Here is a 20,000-nt window from a genome sequence, read left to right as displayed (position 1 = left end):
TATAATAAGGAATAAGCTAACTCAGACCATTAACAAAATAGTTCACTCAGTGCCTGATAGCATGATTCTAAACTTACTAAATCTATGCTAATTATGATCTAGAAACTCCTGCCAAATCATTTTAGGATGTGGTCTTGACTCCCATACCCTTGACCCTACATAGTACCCTGGGGGTTGTCTCTCTGGCTTGCTCCCCCAACTCTGACTGTATTGGTGGGTTGGGAAGGTACTACTTGGGTTCTTGGGCTAACCTTTTGTCTATATTTCTAATTCTGTAACTCATGAACCCAAAATATGTGATTTTCTGTTCTAATCAACCAGAAGACTGAATTAGCTTTTCAGAAAAGGCATTTATTCAAATAATATTACGAGCACAGTAGTTTAAAAAAATCTCCCTTCCCCCTCCCCCAAGCCTGAAGTGTACTTTCCTACAAATACACATAGAATCCATGGACTCTACTGGATATATGTCCATATGCCAGCATTTCTAAAAATACTGGATTGAATAAGTCAGTTGACTACTGGACTCTTCAAAGTGTATGCTGTCTCTGCTGGATGGACTGATCCACAAGAATCCTGGGCTCACTCTTTGATGGGAAGCTGCAGTTTTCACTGTTTCCAGCCTCTAGATTGGCTGGATGTTGCTTGTTTTCAGCAAGGATAATGGTTTTTATTCTAGAGTTGAAAGAAGCCTCTTTTCTTTAACTCCCCTAGAGACTCCTCAGGTATAAGTTTTGTCACTTCCAAACAGGAAGTAGAACCTTTCATGCTCAACAATAATTCTGGCTCAGATCAGGGCTTTTTCAGTGAATGTCCTCATCTTTCCTTAGGGTAACTATCTAAATTATACTTCTTGGATTTTTTTTTTAGTTTTATGAAAATGGGTGTGCAGGTATGGTAAGGGGGCACTGTGACTTAAGGGCATTGCCTCAACATAGATTTGAGCTAATCAAGCCTCAGACACTTTAAAAATTGTGAAGTCTTCTTTATCTGAAAGGACTCCCCTTTTCCATTCTGATGTTACTTTCAAGCTTTGCTAAGTTCAAAAAATCCACTGATATGTTTCCTTCCCAGCCCTCTCCCTACTGATCTTTGGTCTATCTCTTGGTACCTTTAGATCTGTTTCAAAACCTTCTACATGCCCATGGCTCATTGGGAGTAGTTCCTGGAATCAGATGTAACTTTGGAGCTTCTTTCATACTTTCTTCAGGTAACCACTCACCTCCAGTTATGTATAACCCAAAGATTACTATAACAGAAACCCAGTCTGTTTGTTACCAGCAACAAAGTGGGAGGAGGACAGATTGCTTATTCATGGGATAATAAAGTTCAGAGTAATAAGTGGCCTTTGACATAATTACATCTATCCACCTACCTATTCATCCATCCATCCATCCATCCATCCATCCATCTATCTATCCATCCATCTATCCATCCATCTATCCACCCATCCATCCATCCATCCATCCATCCATCCATCCATCTATCCACCCATCCATCCCTCCATCCATCCATCCATCTACATGCAGCTATTAAAATAATGGGTATAAAAAGATGAAACCTTATTTTCTGATGGGGAAAGCATGTATGCTTCTAAGTATAAACATGATTTACACACAAATAGAGGCACTGGGAAGATGAGAGTGTTCAGTATGTGAGGGGAGATCAGAAAAGCTTCTTGTAAAAGATGGGCCTTCAGTTCAAGGAAACCAGAGCTTCCAAGAGAATCACTATCAAGGAGGTAAAGAAAGAATATATTCTATGCTTGAGCCAATAAAAAGTCATAGAGAGAAGCAATGATGGTATATGTACAGAATAGCAAGAACCTAACCAGTATGGTTAGCTCAGAGTTCAAAGAGAAGAGTAATTTGTGAAAAACAAACAAACAAAAACAAAACAAAACTGGAAAAGTAGGAAACAATCAACTTATAAAGAGCTTTCAACACACAGGAAATTAAATTTCATCCTGGAAGCAATAGGGAGCTACTGTGGTTTATTGAGTGGAGGGCAGAGGGAAGAGGGTGTGACAGAATGAGATTTTTGCTTTACAGAATTTACTTCAGTAACTGTATGGTGAATGAATTGGAGAGAAAAGAAACTTGGGGCAGGGAGGCTACTACAACAATATAGGTGACAGATGATACAATCCTGAATTGGGGTAGTAGTTGAGTGAGTGGAAATGAAGGCATATATGCAAGAAATGTTGTAAAAATAAGACAAAATTTGTCAAAAATCTGATGTGCAGTTTTTGTGAAATTGAGAAGTTTAGTATGAGATGGAGCTTGGGAATCTGGGTGTCTGGGAAGATGGCGATACCTTTCCTACTCATAATGAAGCTCCAAAGAAGAAAGTGGGATTGGAATTTAGGAATGACTAGAGTTGAGAATCACCAGTATAGTGATAATAATTGAACCAATGAGTACTGACGAGATCACCAATGAAGGGAGTATAGAGGGAATAGGGAAGAGGACTCAGGACAGAACTTTGGGGTACATGTACAGTTAGGAGGTGTAATATGGGTGATGAACCAGAAAAAAGAGGCTGAGAAGGAAAGATCAGATAGGAAGGAGGAGAACCAGGAGAGAGCACTGTCATAAAAACCCAGAGAAGAAATTATTCACCAGGAAAATCTCACTCTTTTTATTTTATTTTATTTGAGTAAACTGAAGTCCAGAAAAATAAAGCTGAAGGCTAAACAGTAACAAAACTGGGATTTGAAATCAGGTTTGCTAATTGCAAATACAGCATTCTTTCCACTGCACTATTAAGACCAGGGCACTCCTCTCCTGGGGCAGAAGGAGCTCAGAAGTGGGAAGGTCCTAAAAACAAACCACTTAGTAATATTATTCAGGGGTGATCTTGATCAAAGATGGAAGTGTCCCTGCATTTGTATATTTATTCCTGTGCTCCCCATCCCCATTGGTTATAGTTTCGTCAGTTGCACCAACTGATTTCTTGGCTATCTCTTGCGTCTCTCTCTGCCTCTCCTCCTTCTGGTGTTAACACTTATTTTTGAAAGAAGCCAGGAGCCCCTGTTTGACTTGACATGAAGTAATTTACTGGAATTCGGAAGGACCGGAGAAAAGTTAAAAAACAAAGGGGGGGAGGGAATAGAGGGGAATGATTTTTCTCATTTCTCATTATCTTCCTTTCTCAGTGTTCACCTCTGTCAGAAGCTGGGGAGGCCCATGATGACTGTTTTACTACCTGGAGCTGGTTTTAAACCGCCCCCCTCCCCACCTGAGAGGTGTCGCAGAGGAAAAGGCAGGTCCCAATGCAACGATCAGCAGCCATTTAAGTGAGAATAGAGGGAAGAGACCCAGTGATATATCCTGAGTCACTAGGAATTATGCTTAAGCTAGTGGAAGAGACCAAGAAAGAAAGATTTAGTGTCTCCCATCTCAAAGGTCCCCGATGATTTTCCATCGTGGGGAGAGTTCCTGGCCCAGAAAACACCTAACTGATTAAGCCTACAGAGATAGGCTAACCGCCCCTTGCCCAATTAGCTTATTTCTGGCTCTTTCTTCCCAACACCTTAAATAGATAATTTCAAAAAGCTCCCTCAAATATACTGAACAACTAATTCCAAACCTTGTGGCCCAGGTCGGGGGCAGCTTGGAAAGTTTGTGAAACACCCTATAAATACCCGCACTTGTTCAGCGTGCGTGTGTGTGTGTGTGAGTGTGTGTGTGTGTGTGTGTGTGCACGCGCGTCTGTGTGCATGTAAGAAAGTGGAGGATTACGTTCGGGCGGAGGACGCATGAATCTGCGTGCGTTAGAAACTCGAGAACCGCGGCCCCCGTACGTAGACTACACAGTAAGGGAATGAATGGAGCAGCGCGGCTGAGGAAGCTGAGTGCACATGTGTGCGTCCGCGCGCGGAGGTGTGTTTCTGAGTCAAACACCTCTCTGCGTGGACTGCGTTTGGAACGGGACTGAGCCCCTTCTCACTCTAGCGCTAGCCTTCGGTGGGCTTCCTCATTCGGCAAGCCGTTTCTTTGGGACGACGATGGTTATTTACACATCTATAAATAAGAAAAGGGGGCCCACTGGCGAAGGACTTATTCCCATCCCCGGCCCCCCAAGGCGGGGCCCACATCTGGGTTATAGTAGCTCCCGCGACAGCAGGAGGCGAGGTCACCGTGGGAGAGTAAATAGAGCACTTTACCTGGACTACCATCTCCCCGCTCCGAGTCCGGGAGAAAGGGCCCTAGGGGTGTGTGTGTGTGTGTGTGTGTGTGTGTGTGTGTGTGTGTGTGTGTGTGTGTGTGTGTGTCTATCTCGAGCCATTCACATCTTCAGCAGTTTAACCAGTTCCCATTCCCGTTCTCGTCGCCCCAGCGAAGCCTCTTGGTCAGGTTCCTAAAGGGCTGCAGCCACCTCCCGATTTCCAGTCGCTCCGGCCAGAATGGGGGAGGGGAGGCACTTAGGGCAAGAGGAGAAATCGGTCATTCCCTGCCTGACCCCCCCCCCCCCCGAAGCTCGAGGTTAAGGGGCTGCGGGCCAGAGCCTCCATTGCTAAGGGGAAAGTTCCCATGTTCCGCGTGGAGGGCGCACGTGTGTGTATGTGCGTGCGTGCGCGTATACAGGCTGGGAGCTGGGGTGTGTGTGTGTGTGTGTGTGTGTGTGTGTGTGTGTGTGTGTGTGTGTGTGTTTGTGCGCGCGTGCCCGTGCCCCGGGGTTACTCCCTCTGGCTCTTTTCATTTACTCCCTCTGGATCATACTTCGGACCCTAAGACTAGCCCGAGAGAAGAGGGTTAAATAAATGTGCTCTGGGCTAAGCCAGTCATTCAGGCTGCGCCGCCAAGAACAGCCCCTTTCAGTGCCCCCCGCCCTCACCAACTCCTTTCTGTGGCAGAAGGTGGGTGGCTAGGTCACTCGGGGCTCAGTCTTAGGGCCTTTCAGCATCTCGCTCAGGCATTCTCTGGGGGGCACCAAGGGATGGGTGTGGGGGCTGAGAGTGCAGGCAGCAGGGGCTTGGAGAGAAAAATCCGCTGGAGGGAGCGGTTCAGTTGAAGGAAGGAGAGCTGGCAGCTGAAGCTTGAGGCAGTTGGAGAGGTCTGGATCGCTGGTCAATTTCCGGCTAAGGAGCTGGTCAGTTTGAGGAGGTGTGGGAAAGAAAGCTGCTCAGTAGAAGGCAGGCGGAATCGGCCACGGAACTCACCTTGCCTCACGGGCTCCAGCTCTTGCTGCAGCTGGAGAGCTGTCACTGCTCCGTGTTCTCCTAGACTCCCCTTCGCTTTTTCCCAGCGTCTCCTGCTTTTTCTCTCGCGCCGACTGAGATGCCTGAGTATCTCTAGCCCTGTAGAAGAGAGCGAGAGGGTAAAGGAGAGAGTGGAAGGGAAACAGAGGGCAGTGGGAGAGAGAGATTTGAGTGAGAGAATAGTGTGGGGGTGAGGGAGGGAGGGGGGAAGAGAGAGAGAGAGAGAGAGAGAGAGAGAGAGAGAGAGAGAGAGAGAGAGAGAGAGAGAGAGAGAGAGAGAGAGAGAGAGAGAGAGAGAGAGAGAGAGAGAGAGAGAGAGAGAGAGAGAGAGAGGCGCAGAGACATACGGTCACTGGAATTCCATCAGAAAAAAAAGTGAGGCGAGCAAGGCTTAGCGGGAGAAGATTTTTCTAATCCTTTCCTCATCTTGGTGCGAAAGAAGCGATTCTACTCTCGACCAAGCTCCTGTTGGATTGCTCCTTGGTTTGACCACCCGTTTTTGGATTTCTTTCGGTTTTTGCATTTTATTGCGACCCCCGGTCAGTTCCATCCTTCCTTCTCCAACCCTATTCTCTCGCCCCCTTCCATTCCCTAGCCCCGTCTCTCTCCTTTGGAGGGGCTCTGGAATAGTACTGGCTGTGACTCGCATATCCCTGGAGAAGGGCTAAAGAGACGACTAACAGAAGGACTGGGATATCGATTTCTTTTTAAAAATTTTTATTTTATTTATTTTGGGGAAGGGACCAGCGAGAGATTCCCCAGCAGCCCTGCCTTTACCCCCACCCCTTCAACATCTCTTTCCTTCCAGAGGAGAAAATAGCAGGGGCACAAGATCGTCATCTGGTGGAATATCTGGGATCACCGCATTGGATTTGGGACTGATTATTGCTGTTTGACTATTATTATTATTGGTTGTGTTTTTTTTTTTAAAGCCCAGGAGGGAAAGGGCAAAAACTGTTGGATTTATTTAACATGATCTTAGCAAACACCTTTTGCATCCTCTTCTTTTTGGGTGAGTAATCGCGGGCTGGAGAGCTAGGTTCCTGGCCAGCTAAAGCCAGAGGGGCCAAGGTGGGGGTGGGGGTGGAGCAGCAAGCTTGGGGAGCGCGGGAGAGACGGAGAGTGAGAGCAAGGAGGGAGCGGGGCCGGGGACACACGGGCGGAGAGCCAGACCTAGGCGGAGGGACGCGCGCCACGGGCCCCGGGTCCGAGCCGAGCTGGGGCCAGGGGAGCAGAACTAGGGGACTAAAAGGAACCTAGGGGATTTGGACCCGAGTCAGGGGAGAGCTCGTTTTGGATGGACACGTAGAAGAAAGAGATTAAAAAAAATTTAAAAGGACCCGTGCTCCTCCCTTTAAACATTATCATTACAATCACGAGACCAATTTATTCCCAAACAATGGCTTTTAATTGGGACAACTTTTTTTTTTTTTTTTTTTTTTTTTTCCTATTTCTTTTTTAAACGCCTAAGTCAGTACGGGAGACTAGGCAAAGGACTGAGGAATGGAACGTAGCGCAGAATCAAACCTGAATATAGATGTGGGAGGTGGAGGGGAGGGCATGGATTCCGAAGCGTATTCCAAAGCTGCTGGTTGACTACCCTGGGAAAGCTCTGAATATCAAGGACCCTTCCGCTACAGATGTTGGGACCTGTCAATCAATCTTCAGAAAATAATCAGTCTCTTTCTGCTCCAATCCCTTCCCTACAGATCGCCTTTTAAGACTTTGCAAGATACATCCTGCAGACCACCCTTGACACCTCTCGTCCCCTAACCTTTTAACTCCTTTTTTGCATCTTTGCTTCCAGGGTTATGAGTGCTAGGGAGGGATCCTTTTGAGGTGGGTGGGTGGGAATGAGCTGGACTTGGAAACGATCCTTTCGGGCTCCTCGGTGAGTCTGACTTGAGCCTGGGGGCCTGGTCTTTTGCCTAATGGTAGCAGGAGTGGGTGTGTAAAGTTTAGTTCCTTGGGCTAGGAGGGCCCAAGTTGCTGGGAGCAGGGGGGCAGTGGTAGAAGTGGCAGGGGGAAATTGACGATGGACAGCGACAGAAACCACTTTTGCTTTTGTAGCCTTATGCTGGGGAAGCCTACCGGAGCATAAGAATCTCAAGGGCTGTTCTCTCTCCATGGTCCCTCTCCCCCAATCTTTTCTCTCACCCCCACCCCGTTTCCCAGAAAGAGATAACAGAAAAGAGGAAGGGAGGGAAGAGTGCCCAGGGTGAAGATGTGGGGGAGGGGAAAATGCATGTTTGTAAGGCCTTCAGTCTGCAGTGACCACAGAGAAGTGGTTCTTGGTTAGTGGGAGTTTAAATAGAGAAATAAATTAAAACACACACAACATACGTATCTATATCTAATTTTATAATTGGTATTGGTATTGTTAAAAGAAAAAAAGTGAGCAAAACATGATAGCTCAAATAGGGTCCCAGTGGATTCATGCCATGGTACACCTTGGATTGGGGGTGTCTGATTAGCATGCCCCCCCAACACGAGGCACCCTTAGTCCGTTGGATTGTGGTGCTCATTGCCAGCCCTGCACAACAAGGGAAGATGTGGAGGCAGATGTTGCCAGGGGTGACCATCTCTCAGGACTCAGGGACTCAGGACAGAGACAAAAAGGACAAGAGCTCCCCTTCCTGAGTGGGGAGTCTGAGGCCTCAGCAATCTAGTTGAGCTTTTGCCTAGAGGAAGCTTGCCTCTCCTAGGTTACAGTGGTTTCTACTCTAGTGTATTGCCAGTCCCTGGGCTTCGTTCTTCAGTCCCTCCCAGCCCCACCCTGCCCCACCCCAGAGGCAGATCCTGCTTTAAGAAGTCAGCCTTTTGGGGGTGATGGGGTCGAGGAGCAATAGGAGATGTGCTTTGATTTGGTTTGGTCTTTTCACTCACTCCCTGCTCTGGGACATAGATTTAGATTACCATCCACTATTACTCATTCTTTTGGAGTTGAGAGGGGATGGTGGTGGAAGAGAGAAAAGAGTCTCAACTCAAGGGTGCTCCTGTGTTTCTTTGCCCCCTTACTAGCCTTGTAGGCTTTCTTTATAGACCCAGGCAGTATATGAAATCCCTGGATGTAGCTTCTTTTCCCAAAGGGTTTTTCCCCTCCAAATTTGACATTCTTTCATTTTAGTATTTTTAAGTCTTAGTCTTTTATGGCCCAGAAGGGCCTAAGAATAAAGAAATAACTGGATTTCAGGAAAATTAGCTGGGGGTCCTGAAACATTTTCATCATAAGCAATACTTTTGATATTTGTGTCTTTTAGACAGCAAAACTGGTTGAGTCTCTTCTGTGACCTCCAGTCAATACTGAATAATACTGGGGTAAATTTCTCCATCTCCCAGAAGGTACTGAGATAGGGCTTTGAATCGGTGAATGTTTTGGGGAAAGGTACAAGATTCCTCCATCCTTTGTAGTTCCTTGGGGAAGAAGATGAAAAGAATTATGAATGTTGGATTGTTTCTTGTGTGTTGGATAGTGGGGAAAAGGAGTAAGGCAGAGATGGGTAGAAAAGGGGTTGGAACCAGACTCTGGCATTCTCTTCTGATCTATGCTTTTCATTTCTTTCCCCTTTCTGAAACCTCTTAATTTTCTAAAGCAGGATTTGGGGTAGGAAGGAAGCCACATTATAGGATAGTATTAAGAAGTGTGGGAATGCAAAAGGGTACAGATCAAGCTAATTTTAGAAGAGATCAGATTAATCCCAAGGAAACTCATCCAGGACCACCATTAAGTGATTTTTCTTAGAGTTATGGCTTCCCTGAAGCTTGAAGAGAAAGTAATCCCAATCTGACCCTTTTTTGGGAGTGCAGATAAAGAGGATTCTAATATGAGAATGCAGAGGGCTTGGTGGAGTGTGTTCTAAATAGCTTAATTTTGAGGGGTACCTCAACAAAGGGATTGGCGCCATTAACTGAGTGGCATTTATGTAGTGCTAGCCTCCTGGACTCTCAGTGATGAATGCTGAGTGACTGTGAAATAGAAAAGAAGGCCAGCTGGGCTAGGCTGGTCAGAGGTTCCATTTCTGGCTGGTATATTTGGCTTTAGGGGGAAAATACATCACTTGTTTGTGGCATCCTCTCACTCTTGGTTTAGTAGAGTATATGTTTCTTTCCTTGGAGGATGTGAACCTCTTCCTGTTCTAGAGTTTGAAGCTATCCCAGGAACCACTTTTGCCCAGAGCTACACATCTTTGTTTGGTGACTCTGCATATGCATTTAGAAGTTGTCATCCTTGTGGGGTGTTAATAGGGTCACCAAAGCAATTAGGAGAAGTAGATAGTAGACAAAAGGTGGGTGAATGAAGGAGGAACTGGTATCTTTCAGAGATGATCATCACACTGATCATCTGTGACTATGAAAATGGACATCTAAAGGACAATCAAGGCCTCTGCTGTAGACACTGAGGCCCAGAAAGAGTTGTCTTTTGGGGTTCTGGACACTTCTGCAGCATTCAAATAGGTCTGTTTTCCATTCTCTGCAGATACTTTCCTGTCCATTCAGAGAAGGGTTTTCTGAGCATCGAGCCTCTAAGGATTCAAGAATGTATCATTTAAACCTCATATTAGCAAACATACTTTAGATTATAACCAGGGACGCAGCAATGAGTCCCCTACGAAGGGGAGGGGTGAGAATTGGGTATGGGTGGGCCAGGGGAGTCCAAGAGCTGCAGGCCAAGTGGCCTGGATAGGTTTGGCAGGGCTGTGTCAGCTCAGTTGCTCCTAGATGCTCAAGACTGAATCAGCTTCATGGGGACAGTTCTAGTAACGATCTAGAAACTGGAATAATGCTTCTGCTTTGAGCTAATGGGCAAATTTACAACCTTAATACTCCCTTCTGAGTTTCATAGAACTTCCATGATCCTGTTTCTCTCAAAGAACCTAGGTTGGAACTTTTTAATATTCTTTAGTATAAATTTGGAGATTTATCTTGGACAAAAGAGTGCTCAATGCATGTGAAGGAAACCCCTTTTGATCGGCCATCTTTCCATCTGCTCATCTACTCAGAAGTCCCACTTCTCTTCTACCTGGACTCTGGTCAAGTCATCTGTATTTTAGATGGGGAGGAGGGAGTGGGTCCTGAAGGGCCAGGCAATCCCACTCTTTGACTCCAGGTGTCGCTGTCTCCCTTCTGAAGCACCCCCCCCCCCTCCTCCCCCTCCTTCAAGCAGGGCTGCAAAGGGAAGAAAGAACTGGGGTGGGGAAGGTGGAATTCACGGGAAATCAGTTTTACTTCTAGTGGGTTTTGATGGGAAATTCAAACATACCTTAAAGGATATCCTCTAAAATATTCCCTGGGCCCTTGAGGCAGGGCATTGGAGCAGGGATGGGCTGAGAAAGGGATGGAGAGAGAGGGAAAGAGAGAGGGGGGAAGAGAGCAAGAGGAAGAGACAGACACACACAGAGACAGAGAGATGAAAGAGATAAGGAGTAGGGAGAGGGTGAGAACAAAAATACTAGAGGGAAATGATTTTCCAGCAGGTTTGTTATACATCACAATCAGAAAGAAAAAGAAACAGAGATAATGGAGAAAGACCAATAAGAGGGAGAACATAGGGGAGGGAGTGCTGTTTTTCTAGTGGAATATAGTAGTGATGGATGAAGAGGGTATCTTGGGAAGGTCCCACAGAGGGTATTATAACAGGATTAGAAAAATAACACTTCTCGGCCTAAGTAAGAGAAGCTAGGGAAATGTGATCTGAGCATATCTCACATCAGGGCAGCCCCCGGATCCTGGGACTTCTGTTCATCTGCCTCAGGAGCTCTGGGTTCTCCCGATCATGTCCTGGTGGTTGGGTGTCACTATTGACTATGAGCTGGACTGGAGATTAACTGAGGCAGCGCAATCCGAACCTCCCTCTCCTAGGTCCAGGGAAGTCCTATAGTTTCTAGCTTTTCTATGAAGGCCATGAACGGACTCTTTGGACTCTCATAAAGGACTCGGTCTCAGCTTAGAACTCAGGACTCAGGGGGAGACCTTTTCTCTTACAATTGTTATTATCTTGTGGTAACCTTGATATAGGTGCTGTTTTAAATACAGTGTGATGTCAGAAGATCTGGTTTTAATTCTCCCCTTGTTCTCCGCTTCATCCATTGGCAAGGCATTTCATTTCTCTGAGAGTCAGTTTTCTTATCTGTAAAATGGGTGCAGAAATTGCATTGTTACAAAGTTTTGTTTTGAATAAACTGTCTAGATTCTATCCAAGTTTTCAGCCATCTGTCTCCCCATCTCCCATGTGAGCTCCAAGAGGCAGGAGCCCTGTCTTAGTTAAGCCACTTCTCTCTTCTAGTAGCTGATATAGTTCTTTGTACCCAATAGCTGTTTAGTAAATATACGTGAAAATAAGTAAATTGATAAAAGAGAGTGAAAAGAAGGGGCCAAGGTACCCTGGTCTAGCTGCACTAGTTTGAGACATGGCGTTCTTGGATTTTGGATGAGACGTATTCTGGTGAATGAGAGGGAGCATTCTTGGATTTCTCTTTGTATTTTGAGTCACAGGTAGATTGGTGAATTTATGAGTCCTGAATCTTCTTGAGCTTAGAGAATAAGTGTGTCACTTCACTTTGTGGACAGAGTGTCTTGGATTTTTCCCCTCTAGTCTTTCTAGTGATTCTATGTTGAGGTCAAGGGGAGGCAGAGCAAAGAAAGTCTCACTAAGCCTCACCTATTCTTCCTGTATAATGGGTGTGAAGTCCCTGGTAGGGCCCAAGACCGCCTCCCTAGACCTGCTCCCTCGGTCGGTGGTCCTGGCTGCTGTCATTCATACCTCTCTTCCCTCCCCCCCACCCCCAACCCACTTCCCAGACGAGTCCCTGCGTTCCCTGGCCAGCCCCTCCTCCCTGCAGGGCTCAGAGCTCCACGGCTGGCGGCCCCCCGTAGACTGTGTCCGGGCAAATGAGCTGTGTGCAGCTGAGTCCAACTGTAGCTCCAGGTACCGCACCCTGCGGCAGTGCCTGGCTGGCCGAGACCGGAACACCATGCTCGCCAACAAGGAGTGCCAGGCCGCCTTGGAAGTACTACAGGAAAGTCCCTTGTATGATTGCCGGTGTAAGAGGGGCATGAAGAAGGAGCTGCAGTGTTTACAGATCTATTGGAGCATCCACTTGGGGCTGACAGAGGGTAAGTGAAAAAGCTGGGCTGAAGGTGGTTGGTGGAGGGCCTGTGGAATGGTTGGCAAAACCATGGGGAAAGCCTACAGGGGGAAGGCTCTGGAGGGTCTTGGGTGTGGGAGTAAGGGATGGGCCAATGAGTAGAGAGGTTCTCTGCAATCTCTACAGCTGTGAAAGGTGGAAAGTGTAAATGTCCCTATTTTATGGGTAGAAAATTGAGGGGGAATGAATTGCCTAAGGACACCCCCCAGCTGAGAAATAATAGGGCTTGGATTTGAACCTGCATCTTGTGATTCTCTGACCATTACATTTACTTAGAACTGAGAGGGACCAGCAGTGTGAATGCAGAGGGGCAGCCCCTGCCTGATTGTTAAGGTTTCAATGAAAGCAGAGAAGTAGGTGAGAGATGATGGGGAACTCAAAGGCAAGAGAGGCTGGAGGTGTTGGGGGGGAGAGGAGAAAGGCAAAAAGAGGGGAGCAAAATAGAAGGGGAGGATGGAGAAAAGTCACCAGAGCTATATGCACAAAGACACGTTGCTCTTTCCCTCATACATAAATGATGGAGGATGATGGGAAAGTGAAATGAGAACTGATGGGAGGAAGGCTGAGTATGAGGCCCTCCCACAGATAGAACCAGCAGGCCATCTTCAGATTTACACTCTAAAGAAAAATAGTTGTAAATAAGGGAAACTCATTCATTCCTCTGTATAACCCAAACAGGAAATCAGCTATTGGAGATAGATCAATTAATAAATGGATAGATGGATGGATGGATAGATATATAGATGGATGGATGGATGGATGGATGGAATTATAGATGGATAGACTGATGGATGGATACATAGATGGGTGGATAGATGGATGGCAGTCAGATAGATAGATAGATGGATAAATAGATGGATAGGTATATGAAAAGATGGATGGTGGAGAGATAAAGCCTTTATTAAGTTCTCACTATGTGCCAAGAATTATACTAAGTTCTGGGGATAGAATATTAACAAGTCAAAGAACTTATATTTAATGGGGGAAGACAAAACATGAAGGGAAACTGGAAAAGAGGATGGTGGAAACAGCCCAGTGTGGAAACCTGGATCTAAGAAGATAAGGGTTCACCTAGCAGAGCTGAGGGACACAGAAGGTTAAGGTTGAGGAGAGATTAAAGTGGTGGCCCTACTGCACCATTGTCATTGAGAAATTCTCCTGCTCTCAGTAGGTCTCTTCTCAGTAGGTGGCTCTTCTCATTTAATTATCCTGGCTTCAAAACAATGTTTGGTGGCAGTTCTAGGTCCTTGACTCATTAAGCTGAGTGCTGTGCTATCAGTACAAGCTATGAGTAAGCCAGTCCTTGTTCTGGATAACCTCTTGATTTGTACCCTGCCATAATGTTACCCTGACTTCTAAATCCAGTCTGGGGTCTCTCCCAGTGCTGAGTCTCCTTTTGGAGCCTGGGAGAAGGGGTTGGTTAGAGGGAAGGCTCAGAAACCTAAGAGATTCATCCAAAAATCCCACTCAGGCCAAACCCACCACAGAGGACAGACTTGGGGAATCTAAACTGAATTTGCCATAAAAATAGAAATTGGGGTATATAGTTGAAAATGATAGTGTAACACCACAAAATACAGTTGCTTTGTTTGTAATTGACTCCAGGTTATGTTGTATGGTGATCATTTTCAGAAATAGAGATGCTTAATCTAGGGGTGAGAAGATTTCCTGGGGTTTTCATATAGAAGAGAGATTATAGCGTTCTGTTTGGCCCCAGACGGCAGGATTAGGATCAGTTGGTGGGAAATAAAGAGAATGAGTTAGAGGAAAGGGGGAGTGAACCACTTCTGTCTACAATGGAAAAGGATTGCTTTGGAGAGACAGTGATTTCTTCCTTCCAAGAGCTTTCTACAGAATGCTTGGAAGGAAGGAGACCTTAGAGGCTCCCAAGTGCAACTTTCTTTTGATTTACTTAGGATCACACATAAAGTGGCTTATTCAGCAGGCATCACAAACAATTATTAAGTGTATGAGGCAGGACCTGAACTCAGAATTCTGCATCCCTTAGCTGCCTGGATGTACTGACCTAGGAGGTACCTTATTTTATCATCCTCAGTCCTCTGGAAGACAGTTAGCAATGAGGAAAAAGGAAGAAAGACCTACTATAGACATTTTTGCATCTTATTCCTCAGCAAAGGTGGAACCATCCCAAGGCCAAAGATAATTTGACTTAGTGTTCCATGTGAAAACAACCTTACTGAGATAATAAGCTTAGATATCTGGTTTCTCCTGGAAATTTTCAGTTTTGTCTTAAGTTAAATTGAAAGTGGAAAGAGAGCAGAGTGAGATTGGGAGTTGCAGGAGGGAAAAGGACAGAGGAAGTCTTCAAGTAGTCTCTCAGTAACTAGTGACAACTAACCTCTAGAGGGACAGTTAGGTAGTACAGTGGATAGAATGCTGGCCTTGGAATCAGGAAGAATCATCTTCATGAGTTCAAATCAGACCCCAGATACTTCCTAGCAGTGTGACCCTGGGCAAATCAGTTAATCCTGTTTGTCTCAGTTTCCTCATCTGTAAAATAAGAAGGAAATCACAAACCACTCCAGTATCTGATATCCATAAAGATACTTTTATATATAAATATAATACAGTATAACTATACTATTAGAACTCAATGCTTTTGAAAGTGCTTTTCTATCCATTATTTCTGGAGCTTCTGATTGGAGATACTTCTTTTTTGACTAGAAGGCCTAGAAATAATTTTTTTTTTATTCCCCTTATCTTTATAGAATATCAAGTGGTCAGTGGGTATAGTGTGGAACTTGGGGTTAGAAAGAACAGATTTAAAATACAGCCTCAGACAGTTAATAGCTGTGTGATTTTTGCTTTATTTGCATCAAATTCCTTATCTATAAAATGGGAATAATAATGATGTTTACCTCCCAGAGTGTAAGAATCAAATGAAATCATATTTGGAAAGTACTTCATAACTCTTAAAGTGCTATGTAAATGCTAGCCATTGTTTTATCATTATACAAAGGAGTCTAACTCTCTAATTTTACCAAAAAGGAAATTGAAGTTAAAGTAGAGAAGTGGTTTGCCCAAAATTACATGATTGTGGGTTGAATTAGGATTCAAATCTGTCTTCTGACTCCAAATCCAATTCTTTCCATTGTGTGACTATTCTTCATCAGCCTCCTAAAGCTTTCTTTTGTTAAAAATTCTAGAGCATACTACTAGTTCTCCCAAACTTAACTGCAATGAAATTATTCCTCCATAATTCTTCTAGTAAATACAGGTCTGTCTTTGCTTCCTCTTGTCTCTATCTCTCAGTTTTCCCCTCCTTTCTCCTTGGAACAATGCTCTTTTTTCAAAGTCAAAGAGGGTCCTCTTCTAGGCCCTGGGCTAGATTCACCCATTCAAAGCTGGGAGCCTTTGAATGGAAGACAATTTTTCTGAGTGGCAAGGTCCACCTGAGAGTTAATAATCTATGGACTGGGTTGAATAGTCTTCTGAGGGAAGATCACAGTGACTCCTTCTTGCCCCTTAATAGACCTCCTTAAACCTTGTCAGGGCTTGGGGCAGAGGGGCAGGGAAGAATTCTAGATGGGAAGAGCTTACTGGGATTTGGTTTCTTCTTCATCTCTAAGTGTTTTTCACCACCCCCACCTTCTTAATGTCTTTTTTATGGGCAGGGTTAGAGGGGAGGGTTTTATTTAATCTTATTGTCTTTACCAGAGATAAAGGGAAGTTTGGAATCTGAGGCCTTTAAAGCTGGGGAGATGACTGGAAGGTGGTAGACCAGTGCTGCCTGATATGAATATGAAATCAGAATTCCCTGGGGTGATGTTACTGTTCAGCTTGTGATAATCACAGAATCAAAGAACCAGAGAACCAGCAAGATCTCTGAAATCATCTAGTCTAGAACCCTCACTTTAAATGTAGGAAAACTCAGGCTCCTGGAGAGGTTTCCTTTGCTTAAGGCAGAACACTACCAGCACCTCAGCACCCCATCCCCTTCCCAGTGTGGTATTCTGTTTCTTTAGTTATCTTGTGTTCCTTGTCTACCGCCCCTTAAATCATTATTCTTCCTATTTTCTATTATCTACACAGTACAGGTTGCCAGTATTTGTACATTTCACTCAGCTCCTTCTGAATTGAAAAAAAGATGCTTCCACAACTAGGGATTATACATTAGACCCAAATGGAAATCGTGTAGCTTTTTCTCACAAAGTTCTCCGCTAGTTACTCCCTATATCAGTACCCTGGCATAGTCTGGGCATGGGAGTTAAGTACTGGACTGGGAGCTTGGGTTTAAATCAACTCTGCTTTTTCCTGCCTGTGTGACCTTTGGACAAATGTTTTAGCTCTGAACCTCATCACTTTCCTTATCTGTAAAATGAGAGGGAAAGACTAGTTATCCCTTCTAAATCCAATGAACCTATGAATCCATTGTTGTTAGGACTTGCCACTTACTTCCCTTAGTTTTCTGAGTGTTCTCTTCAAACCTTATGGAATATCAGCCCTCAATAGAGATTCCCCCTTGCATTTCACAAACAATGGAATTACCCATCTCAGAATGACATGCTAAAATATTTAATTTAATCTACACTCAATTATTGAGCATCCACACTGTTGTGAATGCCATGGATCATACCAGGATGAATAAGACTCTGTTTCCACCCTCTAGGAGTTTACAACTTAGAGGAACACAGCATACATTAAACAACAGTGTCATGCATAAAAATAATTTGTATTCTTTTCAGTCCAATACTTTGCTTATAGCATCTTTGTGCTTTTGTAGGTGGTTCCCATTGAGTCTTGCAAATTAGCTATATGATATCTAAATAACAATACAAGGGATGTCAGCAGGCAGTGCAAGCTCCATCCCACCATGATAAGAAAGGTCCTAGGAATTCAGAGCAAGGAAGGCTCTTGTGGGCTGACTAATCAGGGGAGGCTTCCTGGAAAAGGTGGATCACCAGATGCCAGCCTTAGCCTCTGATGTGCCAGGAGCTTGGGGCAGATTGGGAATGGGTGTGTGAGGCTGTGAGTCATTCCCTCTGACTCTGAAACCATTGATTTCTCTTCTCAGTGCTATCTAAAGAGGTACTTTCCTTTCCAAATGAGAACTCGGAGTTGGGGTGGGGGGGTGGGAAGAAAGAGTTCCAACAAGCCATAGAGAAAGAGATGCTTTTAGACTAGGTTGCTGGAGGTTCAAATATGCCTGTCTTTTGTCACTCCATCCTTCCCCCTCCCCTTCTCCTGTGACAGGGCTTTGGAGCTGGGGGAGTGTAGCAGTGTGGGAGGGAAGGAGAAAGGCATTCAGGGGTAGTTGATAGATGAAGTTATGGAGAAAAACAGAAGGAGGAAAGGATGAGTGAAGTTCAAGAAGGAGGACCTGGAACAAAATACTATAAGTGTACATATATTTGGATATATATGTATACTATATTTGTAAATATGTGTATATGTGTACTATATATATATATAGTATATAGTATACTGTGTATATACATTTATGTATATGAGTATATGTATACTATATGTGTATGTGTATGCATATGTGTATCATGTGCATGAACACTATATGTGTAGTACATATGTATATGCACACCCCCACCTACATATGTATACACACACTATATGTATGTATATATGTACATGTGGAGAGAATCTGGATTCCTGTTTGGTCAATGCTCTTACCCTTTCTTGACAGCAGAAGTCTATGACTTTGTTATTTTGCTTTTAAAAGCATTTTGATGATTCTCTGCTATATTGGTTTCTTTTGTAATATTATTGTATTTTTTATTCACTTAAAAATATTACACTGAAAATGGGGGTATAGGTGTCAGAGGGGCCCCTGACATACAAAAGAGGCAAGAAACTCTCTTCTACAGGGTCTCAGATCTGTAGTTGGAAGAAGCCACCTGGTCTAGGCCCCTCATTTCACAGATGAGGAAACTGAATTCCAGAGAAATTTGGGTAACTTGTTCAAGGCCACCCAAGTGGCAGAGGAATGATGGTGGGTTCAGATTAGGCTAATGGAAAGAAAGCTCGCTGTTCTAACCTCCATCCCCTCACCCTGACAGGACTATCTCCATCCATTTCATTTTCTTTTCTCTCTTTTAGGAGAGGAATTTTATGAAGCCTCACCCTATGAGCCTATCACCTCCCGCCTCTCAGACATCTTCAGGCTTGCTTCAATCTTCTCAGGTAAGTGGACTCCTTGGAAGCCCTGTTTTAGGGCTGGAATGCCCGGTTTCCTGCCCTCTCTCGCCAGCCTCATCTGCTCCCATTTCTGTGGCTATCTCACCATATGTCCCTCCCAGGTGTCCTTGTCTCTTGCCATCCTGCCCTTCCCCTCCACTTCCAGTGCTTTTCTCGCCAACTCATTCTTTCCTTTATGCTTTTGGATCTCTAACTGCTCAGAGGAATAGACTAAAAGAACGAGTCTTTGGGTCTTATGCTTTTTCTAACTTATGGGCCTATGACAGGGAACAAGGGAGAAAGGATACTTACTTCTGGCTTCTTCATCAGTGGCTGTCTGTTATTGGATCTGGACTAGATATATTTTAGTTCTTTCATCTTACTCTCTTGTTGCCCCTGGGAACTAGGGGATGAAAGATGTCTTGCCATGGCTGGAGGGAGGTAGGAACTCTTGCTGGGAGCTGTATCTGTGGGTGTTGGGGCTTAGGAGATATCTGAGACATCTTAGGAGATGTCTCTCAATGGAACTCTTCCTGGGGGGAAAAGGCGAAAAGTGTAGCAGAGCTTTCTTGGTGTGAATGAAATTCAGTACCTAGTGCTGTTAGGCTATCTAAAGATAACTGTGATTTTCTGAGGCTTTAGGGTATTTTGACTTTGTAAGCAATGTCTTCCAGAATAATCTTAAAACTTCATGAATGAAGGCTTTTCTAGAGGGGTAGATAGGGTGGAAATGACAAATGTGCCATGTGTGTGTGTGTGTGTGTGTGTGTGTGTGTGTGTGTGTGTGTGTGTGTGTGAATTCTGGACCCAGAAGCAGAGGATTGCAGCAGTTCAGATTAGCCAGTTCAGGATCTCTCTTTGGACCCCTGGTGGGAATACCTCCGGAGATTGAACGAATGGATCTGAGTCCTTCTTTTTCTCTCCCCACTGTGCTCTCACATGTAATGTACTACAGGGGAAAAAGTTCTCTATGGAGAATTAGGAGACCTGGCTTATAGTATTGGCTCTGTGTGACCTTGACCTCTTTAAGGACTTAATTTTCCTCATTCATCGGGTGATTGAACTAGATCTTTATTAGAATCCTTTCCAGATGTGATTTCTTTGAATACTGTTTTAAATAAGATCTTGCCCTTGAGTCTCTCCCTTCCCCTGAGAAAAAGAGGTGTTTTGATAAGATTAAAGCCATGGGTAGCAGTGGCTCCCCTTCTTATACCTGAGGACATCAGACTGCTTTTACCTGGCTACAACAAAGATATTCTTTCTGCCTTCTCTATCCTCCCTGGGCTCTGAACGCCAACTCTAATATTAATACAGATTCAGATGAGGATTGTAGGTGAAATCAAATCAAAATGAAAATCATGGGAAACCTGTAAGGGAGAAAGAAAGACATTTTGAAGCCCGAGGTACTTCAAAGGGGCGTTGGGACTTTAGAGGAACTCCAGGCTAAATGAGGTGGCGTCCGGTAGTCCAGCCTCCAGTGGGCATCAGTGTGCCTCCTTTAC

At 44.7% G+C, this 20,000-nt stretch overlaps 1 protein-coding gene across 1 annotated transcript in view; it reads left to right on the top strand.

The window, feature by feature from the left end:
- The first annotated feature begins 5,422 nt into the window (after positions 1 to 5,422).
- The window catches only part of GFRA2 (GDNF family receptor alpha 2), a 104,213-nt gene continuing 89,635 nt past the window's right edge, over positions 5,423 to 20,000 (top strand). Inside the window, exons 1-3 of the mRNA XM_074287460.1 lie at positions 5,423 to 6,215; positions 12,002 to 12,316; positions 18,421 to 18,504. Of these exons, the coding sequence (XP_074143561.1) occupies positions 6,176 to 6,215; positions 12,002 to 12,316; positions 18,421 to 18,504 (439 nt within the window). The 5' untranslated portion in view covers positions 5,423 to 6,175. The remainder of the gene's footprint in view (positions 6,216 to 12,001; positions 12,317 to 18,420; positions 18,505 to 20,000) is intronic.

The sequence above is a fragment of the Sminthopsis crassicaudata genome, chromosome 2, assembly GCF_048593235.1.
Source record: "Sminthopsis crassicaudata isolate SCR6 chromosome 2, ASM4859323v1, whole genome shotgun sequence".
NCBI lineage: Eukaryota > Metazoa > Chordata > Mammalia > Dasyuromorphia > Dasyuridae > Sminthopsis > Sminthopsis crassicaudata.
Note: the sequence above shows the minus strand (reverse complement) of the source record. Positions and strands in the feature narration are given on the sequence as shown.